Source organism: Seriola lalandi, unplaced genomic scaffold (assembly GCF_002814215.2).
Source record: "Seriola lalandi dorsalis isolate HSWRI2012SDOR001 ecotype SW California unplaced genomic scaffold, Sedor1 jcf7180002054569, whole genome shotgun sequence".
Lineage (NCBI taxonomy): Eukaryota > Metazoa > Chordata > Actinopteri > Carangiformes > Carangidae > Seriola > Seriola lalandi.
The window spans coordinates 511,447-521,257 of NW_019525122.1; the positions used below are offsets into that span (position 1 = coordinate 511,447).

Genomic DNA, 9,811 nt, shown 5'->3' on the forward strand with positions numbered 1-9,811 from the left:
GAAATTTTCCCTCTTATAGTTTCCATCACACCTTTTATCAAACTGACTCCACACTCATAAGGTTCCACCTACTGGTGTGGCAATCACCATACACCATCTGCTATTCCTGGGATTTTGGGGGCACCGACCTGTCAATTCAAGGGTCAAAAAGAATAATCTTAATAATCTCATCTATATAATTGAGCTTGTTCTTATTGATCATTGTCCAATAGCTTGCATTAGAAGCACCAGAATGATAAAACTATGTTCACATATGGCAATAAGACAGAATTTCAAACATTGTGATGAGCAGTAAGTCTTTTGTAAGTCTTTTAAGTCAGAAGTTGATAAACATGCACCTTTTAAAAAAGTTAAAATTGGTCAAATCCTTGGTTCTCAGCAGAAATTTCATCCCTTCTCAAAGAGCAAAATAAAGCAGTTACTCTTGCCAGACATGTTGGCGTCTGGCAAGAGTCACCGGTCTGCTTTTTTTTTAGGCAGCTTTGGAACAAATGCACATCTGCAATAGGAAAAGCTAAATCTGACTATTATTTGCTTTTAATCCCAAAATCAGATCTAGCAAAATACTTGAAGGCGGTGAATTCTGTAAACCACAAGTCTTCTGTTTCATTTCCTCCTCTCACCACAGCTAAGCAAAATTTTTTGCTGCAGCTCTCTGTTGAACATGACAGTAAACTGAATATTTTTGGGTTTCAGACTGTTTATATTCAACCATAAATGGAAGGTCAAGTTTATTGAGTACCAATAACCTATCGATTACAAATTTAATCAAGTGGCACAACTCAAAGCATACATTTCTGTATGTATGTATGTTGTTGTATGTTTCTGTAAAGCAACACTTTTTATAAATGTGATTTATTCTTAAAATACTCAAAGAATAAAATGTACTGCCATTTAGTCCAAATTTCATGGGACAAAAATACTGTATGATTCTTTATAACATTTATCATAAAAAAATAGTAACAAAATAAAAATGGACTGCACTATCATAGCTTATACATCCTATGCAAATGCAAAAGTAAAATGAAGAGATTATTACTTATAAAAAAACAAGCAAAGAATATTTTGTATCTGTTTTTAATGTAATTTCAAAGACTGTACAAACTGAAGGAAAATAATAATCTTTTTAAAGTTCATCACATTTGTAAATAAAAACATGTCATGTAGGCTACTGCCATCTCCTGGTAGAAAACAAACATCCTGTTGTTGCAAACAGAAAAAAGAAAATCGAATGAAATCGATGAAATCGAATAATGATTAATATAAAGTGAGAATGTATTTAAAGAGGTCTCAAGCTCAACTGTAGAAACTCATTTTTGAATTTAGCCCATTTATACTGGTGTTGATAAACAGAAATTAGTGTCCCTGATCTTAAGGTTTCAGCCACTTACCTTTAACATGAAATCTTTCGATGGTTGATTGTTCATGACTGAGATAAATTGTTTGCGCTTTCGGCCGCAGCAGCCAATCAAATCGCGTTAAGGAAAGCGAGTTCTCTGTTTTGTCCAATCAAAACAAGCATGATATGAAGTAGGCGTGAACGTCGAGTGGAGCAGCTGGCAGACTTTCCTGTACATTGTATGTGTTTGGAGTTTGACCGACTGCAAAACAGCGGACAGGAGGAAGATTTTACGAAAGCGAAAGGGAAGAATGACGTGGGACACCGAGTAAAAAAGAAACTGATATATTTCTCGAAGTATTTTCACTTGGAGGATTTAGAAATAAACCGGTACGTACGTGGTAAAGGTGAGCGGACAACTTTAGCATTAGCAACAAGACCACTGGGTTATCTAAGCTGCCTGCCACATCTGCCACTGTCTTTTTGTATCTCGGTATTTACACTGCAGTGTAGCTGTGAATGAATAGTGGCTAAATTGTGATCCCTATTAGGATTATCTCTATGTCAACCCCACCAGTTAAATCAGTGTCATTAGAGCCTCCTCGTACGGGTCAAAGGGGGGTTCCCTAAACTGCAACAGGACTCATCACGTTCCCACTCAGGGCACTCAGCGTCGCAGATGACACCGTCTCAATATAGCTGCCCGGGAATCCCTTAGAAATAATGTCTAAAATAGACTGCAGACCACAGGACGGGTCTGCTATCACAGAGGGCAAAAAGTTTTGCACAGCTGAAACAAACTTAACTTAAACTTGTATATATATTAAACAGGGATGTTAAGTCCTGAGTAAAAGGGAATTGGACTGTTTAGTCAGCACATGTTAGTACTCAGCTGTGTGTCATGGGGGCAAAAAAAAATGTGCAGACTGATATAGAGTTCCAGTCTACTTCTTTATTAGCCATCAGTTGTTGTAGTGTTGTTAGAATGAAAGTCTGCTGGCGCTTGGGTCTTGGTGGCATATGGTTGAGAGCCACAGGTGTCTGCTGGCACCATGTTAAAGGGGAAGCAGATAAACAGTACTGTGCAAAAGATTTAGGCGCTTATGATGTTTTATTTTGACTGATTCTCTGTCATTTCTCTGATTGTGAGTTTTCTTTTTCACTGATTTGTTGTCTGATGCGGTTTTCAGCCATGGAACCATCACTGACTGGCAACTCATCCACCCCAAAACCAAGCCCATTATCTCCCACCACCCTCAGGGCGGGCCCCTCCTCATCCAGCTCATCCACTACCAAAACCACACCAACCTCAGACCGGCCTAAACCTAAACTCAGCATGCCAACACCTCCAGCCACACCCTCATCCTCTCCCTCCACTGCCTCCCCTCGGACTTCTCCAGGTCTTTCTTCCCGCTCTTCCTCCCTGTCCACGCTACCTGCCTCACCTCTCCGCCAGCCCACCAGGAGCCTCTCTCACGTAGGCAGATCTCAGCTCAATGCAGCCGCTACAGGGAATCCCCTAACTGGATCCTTAGCTGCTGCTACAGCTTCTCAGCCACCTCCCACACCTGAGCCAGGTGAGAATCAAACTGACCTTTGTTCTTTTACACTTTAAATCCTAAAAACAATCTTTACTACACTGTTTCACCTCCCTCTTCTTCAACAATCAGTGCAGCCAACACCCCCATTTTATTGCGTGTACTATAGTGTCTCCATAACAACTGTAGACATTTACCACAACATGTAAAGCAGCCTCTCCCATTCTGCTGACTGGAGAAGAAAAGCCTGTCTCACCCCTATCTTTTGATAGAGCTTCAACTCTGTTTATTTTCCACTAATCAAATCCAGAATTTAAAGTTCACATAGTATGATATCTTTTAGTTCTGCTGAGGATATCATGTTTTAGTTTGCTGCGTGACTCTGCAGTGACATCTTGTTAATATGGAGTGTTACTGGAAAGTGTGAAATCTAACACCTCAGTCATTTCATTTGGACCATTTTTTTTTCCATTAGATCTAATCCCGCCCCCTGAAAAACACACACACCGTACCATGTGCCTAGCTGTTTATAATTGAAAAGACAATCATAATGTAGCTAGTGAAAGTAAAAATGGGAGACAGATTGCATCGCTGTGTGAGCGTGAGTTGCATCGACGAAGCTAGCATCTGCTGTTGACTGTGCTAAGCAAAAAGTTATTTTAGGGTTCAGGTGGTGGGTTACATGTATGAGCAGCGTAGCAGGAGCACAGACGGACATCTGACGGAAGCTGCTGGATCTCATCACATTTCCTTTTGCTTCCTGTAACAGACAGACACAGACACAGCACCACCTCCCTCACCAGTATCACTTACATTGTGTGGGCGTTTTGAAACTTGGAGAGTGTTTCCACATTTGTTGCTGCCCACCATCTTTTCCCTGGTGTATATAGTTAGAGAGATTTATCATTTGCTTTAAGAACAACAACTTTTCCATCTGGCCGCTCTATCTCTAGTGAGGCCCTGGGATTTGAGAGTAGCAGAAGTCATCAGCTGAAAAAAGATGATAATTAAAGTGGCAGGGTTCAGTGGGACTGTCTTATCAGGACAGGAGCTGTTTCTGGAAGGATTTGACTCATGCACATGCTCTGGGATCACTCGCGTCACTGACCTGTTTCCATATGCCTCTTAATGTTTATATGGACCATGTGTGCAGAGTATTGAAGAAACATGAAAAGAACATGATGAAAACCTAATTCAACATTAATTTAAGCTGTTAGCAAGAAAAATAAAGTAACAGAAGTATTTCCTAGCAGAAAAATAGAAAGAATTTTAGTCTTGTTAGTTGTTTAATTTTAGCTGGAAATGACTTGGACAACAGTTTTAGGCCGTGTAGAGTGTATTCTAGCACTCACTGATGACAGAGAGGTCACAAAGACAAAGAAGAAAAATGTCTGTGTGTGTGTCTGTGTGTGGGGGTGGGTGTGGGCATGCTTGTCAAGGAGAAGAGAGAAGTTAAGTTATTCCCCAGACTACACTAGTTGCTTTAAAAACTAATGGTTTCGCACTATTCTCCTATTTACTGTAGAAATAGTCACGTACAACAGTATATATATACAATTATTTACAGTAATCATATTTAACGATTTAACGGCCACAAATTTATCACACGGTTGATTGTGTTTAACACTGTTTTATCAAGTGTCACTAATACAATGTTTTAAAGACCCATGAAATCGACTACAGTGTTAGTGAATGGCTTCCTGTGTCCTTCAGAGGAGCCAGAGGAGGAGGTCACTTTTGAAGATCTGGAGGTGAGAGCGAAGTCAGGAGATGCTAAAGCACAGACCAAGGTCAGTGTCAATGAACTCACTGTAAATGCTGTTGACTTTAATGGCCATATGGTGGGCACAGAACAGATCGGCCAAGTAATGATAAATGTTATTTGAGAGTGACATTTTGATGGGAAAGACAGGTCACTAAGTCAAAGTGATGCTTGCCTTGCAAGTCTTAAAGTGTGTGTGTGTGTGTCTGTGTGTCCAGATGGGGCGTTACTTCCTGGCATTAGCAGAAGAAAGGGATGAGGAGCTGAACAACTGCACAGCGGTCACTTGGCTGGTCCAGGCTGCTAAACAAGGCCGCAAGGATGCCGTCAAACTGCTGCAGCAGTGCTTGGCCTCGAGGAAAGGTACCAAAATGTCCCACTGTTAACACCCTCAATCCATAGCCATTAGCAAGGCAACATAAAAATCGTTGGTTTGATATTATTAAAGTTGCCTGGGAATAGTTTGCCTTTTAACATTATGCACATTTGCCTTCTTTTGTTTATCAGGCATCACTTTGGAGAACTTTGAGGAGGTGAAGAAGTTGTGTACAGAGACTCGTTTCGAGAGAGGAGTTAGGAAAGCGGCTCTGCTTATGTACTGGAAGTTGAATCCAGAGAGGAAGAAGTCGCTGGCTGTTTCGGAGATGCTAGAGAACGTTGAGCACGTCCACGCAGAGCCAGGTAGCAGGGGAAATATACTTTATTTTCGACACACCGACATCATACAGCTTATTAAGTTATATAAACTGAACAGATAATACAAATTAATAAAAAGAATTACAGACAAAAAAACAGTAAGCTGCATATTGAGGGGAATTTTTTAACATCTCATTCAATCATTTCTTCATCTACAGGGAAACCAGTCTCCCCTGGGCCACTAAACAGCTCTGCCAAGAAACAGAGGAGAGTCCTGGAGACAATGGTCACCAGTGAGGGTATGTCTGATCTCCTATTTAACATACACAAGTCATCACAGCTGTGATTGTTTATATGCATTTTGTAATTAACGTCTAAGGTGTCCCAAAGGGAATAAAAACATTATTTTTAAACATTCAACAAGATGAAATCATAGTTACAACAAGAAAAAAAGTGGCTTGTGAGTTAACATACAACACGTGTCTTCTGTGTAGCCAGTTCCCTTGTCGGTCTTGACGATTTCGTCGAGATGACTAAGAAGTACGCTCAGGGTATTGCACCGTCACCAGTTATGGCTGCTGCAGGAGGCGATGATGAAGACGACATTGATGGCGTAGTAGTGAAGAATCCAGATGAGTTGCCGCTGCACCAAAAGGTGGGAAGCTCTCTGTCTCTGTAAGGATGTAGCTGTGCATGCCGTCCCTGTGAAGATTTACCTCGCATTTCACACTTTGATTAAGTTTAATGTGTTTGCTGAACCACAGATATTGTGCCCATTATTAATCTGCTGTATTATCCACTTCTAATGTTACCTTTTGTTTTTTGTCTGGTGTAAAGCCACTGCATCCCTTAAATTATAATCATAACCAATGTGTCCACAGTTGATTCAAAACAAAAATAAGCAAAAACAATCAAAATAGAACCTGAGATTCTGCTGAACTGAACAGAACAGCTGATAACTGGAAAAGAAAATAATTATATTCTTCACATTTTGCATTTTTGTTTGATATTGAGTAGCTGCTGATCATTTTTCTCTAGCTGCTGAAGTTCCCTCTGTACGCTCTGCTGGAGATCAAGGAGCACCTCATCGACTGGGCATCGCGGGCTGGCATGCAGTGGCTCAGCGCCCTGATCCCCACCCACCACGTCAACGCACTCATCTTCTTCTTTATCATCTCCAACCTCACCATCGAGTTCTTCATCTTCCTCATCCCCCTGCTGGTTTTCTACCTCTCATTCTTCTCCATGGTCATCTGCACGCTGCGGGTATTTCAGGTTAGTGACAACTGCTATCAATCCTGTAGATTTTGGATCAAGCTCAGTTAAAAAATGGCATTAAATTTTGAATGAATACACATTTCTTTCTACAGAATTCAAAAGCATGGGAAAACTTTCGGGCTCTGACAGACCTGCTGGCTCACTTTGAACCTGGTCTTGATATGGAGCAGGCTGAGACCAACTTTGGATGGACACACTTGGAGCCTTATCTGTATGTTCATCCCTGTTTACCTTCATCCATATGTAAACGTGTTCATTCCTTTGCTCAGTTTACCACTTTTAGTTGTTTACTTGGTTTCGTTAACGGTTTAGTTTTGTTCACGTTTCACTGGTTTTGTCATGCAGAAACAATCATGTATTTAAAAAAAAAAAAAAAAAAATCATTTTAATGTTACAGTAATTAAGAGTAAAAGTAACTTTTTTGTTTTAACTTCTGGAACCTAAACATTAATAAAACAAATTGTAAGAACATATAAAGAGTTGAGAAAGAAAAGTTATAGTTAAAATAAAATGTCAAATTCAAGAAAGCGAATCGAATCAAGATGACAAATACACATATGCAAAATGCTTGTACAGCAGATTAAGTACATCCTGTGTCTTTGTGTCGCCAGGTACTTCCTGCTCTCGGTGGTCTTTGTGGTTTTCTCCTTCCCTGTTGCTGATAAATCCTGGATCCCTTGCTCAGAGTTTGCTGCCATCGCTCTCTTCTTCACCATCACCGCCTTCCTCAGCCTTCATGCCTCTGCTCAGCTCTTTGCTCGTAAAGCCCTCCTCACAGAGGTCCTCTCTGGCGCCTGCTCCCTCACTTACCTCCTGCCAGACTCCTTCCAGTTCCTCAAGGTCTTCGGGGCGACGTTCATCACTGTGCCTGTAGGGGACGTTGTGGCGTTAAACCTGGGGATGCCGTGTCTACTATATGGACACCTTTTCTATCTCCTCTTCCGTATGGCCCAGCTGAGAGGCTTCAAGGGCACCTACCTGTGCCTGGTGCCCTACCTGGTCTGCTTTACCTGGTGTGAGCTCTGCTTGGTGTTCCTCAATAATGCCAGTGCAATAGGACTCATCCGCACCTGTGTGGGCTACTTCCTCTTCCTGTTCGCCCTTCCTATACTCTCACTGGGCCTTGCCGCAATGCTCATCATCCAGTTACTGCAGTGGTTCCTCGCCCTGGAGGTGACCAAGATGGTTGTCACACTGACCGTTTGCTTCGTGCCAGTTGTGTTGAGGCTTTGGACTCGCTTCAGCCTCAACCCCGTTGCCGTTTTTCGGTCTTTGTCACGGAGCAGCATCGTCAAGCTCATCCTGGTGTGGCTCAGTGCGGTGGTGCTCTTCTGCTGGATGTACGTGTACAGGTCTGAAGGCATGAAGGTGTATAACTCCACCCTGACGTGGCCTGAGTACAGCAACCTCTGCGGTCCTCTGTCCTGGAAAGAGTCCAACATGGCCCAAACTCAGATTCTATGCTCTCATCTCGAAGGACATCGTGTCACCTGGACCGGACGCTTCAAATACGTCCGAGTGACCGACATTGAGAATGGGCCACAGTCAATAGTTAACCTGCTGCCTGTGTTTGTGGGGAACTGGATGCGGTGCCTGTATGGTGAGCCGTATCCTTTGTGTGAGGAGGTTAGAAACGCCACCGCTGTGCCCCTGCCTCTGCCTGCCCCGGCTCCCCCTCCCGAAGACCCCCTCTGTAAACTCAAAAGACTGGCCAAGCACGAATGCCACGTCAAACGCTTTGATCGATACAAATTCGAAGTCACAATGGGCATGCCGCTGGAGAGGAAGACCAAGAACGGGACGATCATAGAGGATGAAGATGCAACTAAAGACATAGTTCTGCGTGCTAGTAATGAGTTCAAGTCTATGCTCCTACACTTAAACACAGGAAGCCTGGTGGAGTTTAGCACCATACTGGAGGGGCGTTTAGGCTCCAAATGGCCCGTGTTTGAACTGAAAGCCATCCACTGTATGTCATGCGGTGGTGCTAGAGTGCCGGGCCGTAGGCAATACAAGATCGAACATGACTGGAGGCGCACAGCTCAGAATGCCCTGCAGTTTGGTTTTGACTTCTTCTTTAACCCCTTCCTGACCGCTCAGCTAGAACAACACTCAGACACAGAGACTGAAACGGAGACTGTGACACAGGAGGAGGGATAGAGGGAAAGAGATCTGGCAGACACATCCCTGGGAGAAATGTAGAACTGATGCTAAGAAGTGTGATAAAAATGCGTGTAATGATAATACTATCCTCAGCGGAAGAACATTAATGATTGTATGTCTCTGTTCTTAACAGAATCTAAAATTTTGTTGGAGAGTTTCTTACTGTAGTGGAGTGGACAGACACTTAAATATTTATGGAATCTGTACTGAGTGAGTTTGTGTTTGCATTCTTCTAGGGTTTGAGCCAAAATGTGTGAGAGTACATAATATAATGAGTATGAAATTTACAAAGGGGGAGAAACACAAACTAATGAGCTTTTTAATAAGTAAAAAAAACCATGATCAAACTGCCTCAGCTGGAGTCACTAAACATTTCATCCCATCTAAGCTGCACTTGTGGTCACCACAAGAGTCTGTTAATTAAGTCATTTTGGCTTAGTTGGTTTGCCATACAAAAAGTGTGTCCGCTGCACCCAATCTCATGTATGTTAGTCAATATTGTGACACATGATGTGGCCAAAATCATCAGTATTGACATTTTACACTTTCCTTGTTATACTGTGCTCTCATTTCCTTTTTGTGTCTACAAATGATAGAAGACATTTTTCTTTTGGTCATGCTTGTGATAAGCTTTTCCTTTCATGTCAAACCATAATCATCTAAAGTTATACACTACTGTACATGTCTAGTATGTAATTTCGAAGTGGTTTTCAAGTGCCTTATAAGACATATTGTCAGTTAAATAGTAACTTTGGAGAGAACAGACTAAATCATGTCTTTAATCCTTTACCTTTCAAAAAGTTCACCTGCCTCTGTGCTTGTATTTATTACAGAGCTGTTATTCATGTGTACCTCAGCTGTTCTCTCTGTTCTTGTGTGTCTTGCTGTTTCTCCTCTTCTTTCTCCTTCCTTGTTTTGTCTCCATCTCTGCTGTGCAGAGATTTAATATATTGAACATTTGCAGCCCCTGAGTGATGATGTGTTTTTAAAATAGGATGTCACTACTGTTTTCTGTACTGTGACCCATAAATATGATGAAAACATTTGCTTGTTGCTGTTTTTGTTTAACATTAATTGCATTATATATCCATTTTA

At 41.8% G+C, this 9,811-nt stretch overlaps 1 protein-coding gene across 2 annotated transcripts; it reads left to right on the top strand.

The window, feature by feature from the left end:
* Positions 1-1,539: 1,539 nt before the first annotated feature.
* Positions 1,540-9,759, top strand: wfs1b (Wolfram syndrome 1b (wolframin)). 2 transcript variants are annotated; one of them, XM_023416734.2, is made up of 10 exons: positions 1,540-1,746; positions 2,530-2,916; positions 4,591-4,667; positions 4,858-5,002; positions 5,147-5,320; positions 5,494-5,574; positions 5,770-5,930; positions 6,314-6,550; positions 6,646-6,764; positions 7,165-9,759. In XM_023416734.2, exons 1-10 carry the CDS (start codon positions 1,581-1,583, stop codon positions 8,711-8,713), a joined length of 3,096 nt encoding a protein of 1,031 aa, XP_023272502.1. In that variant the 5' UTR covers positions 1,540-1,580; the 3' UTR covers positions 8,714-9,759. The 2 variants fall into 2 exon arrangements, with proteins under 2 accessions (XP_023272502.1, XP_023272503.1); XM_023416735.2 differs by having other exon boundaries at positions 1,592-1,729.
* Positions 9,760-9,811: the final 52 nt, after the last annotated feature.

Coding starts and splice junctions, on each gene's coding strand:
- wfs1b (XM_023416734.2), top strand. CDS start 1,581: ATGTGTTTGGAGTTTGACCGACTGCAAAACAGCGGACAGGAGGAAGAT. Junction 1,747..2,529: donor CCGGTACGTACGTGGTAAAG/GTGAGCGGACAA, acceptor TGCGGTTTTCAG/CCATGGAACCATCACTGACT. Junction 5,575..5,769: donor GACAATGGTCACCAGTGAGG/GTATGTCTGATC, acceptor TCTTCTGTGTAG/CCAGTTCCCTTGTCGGTCTT.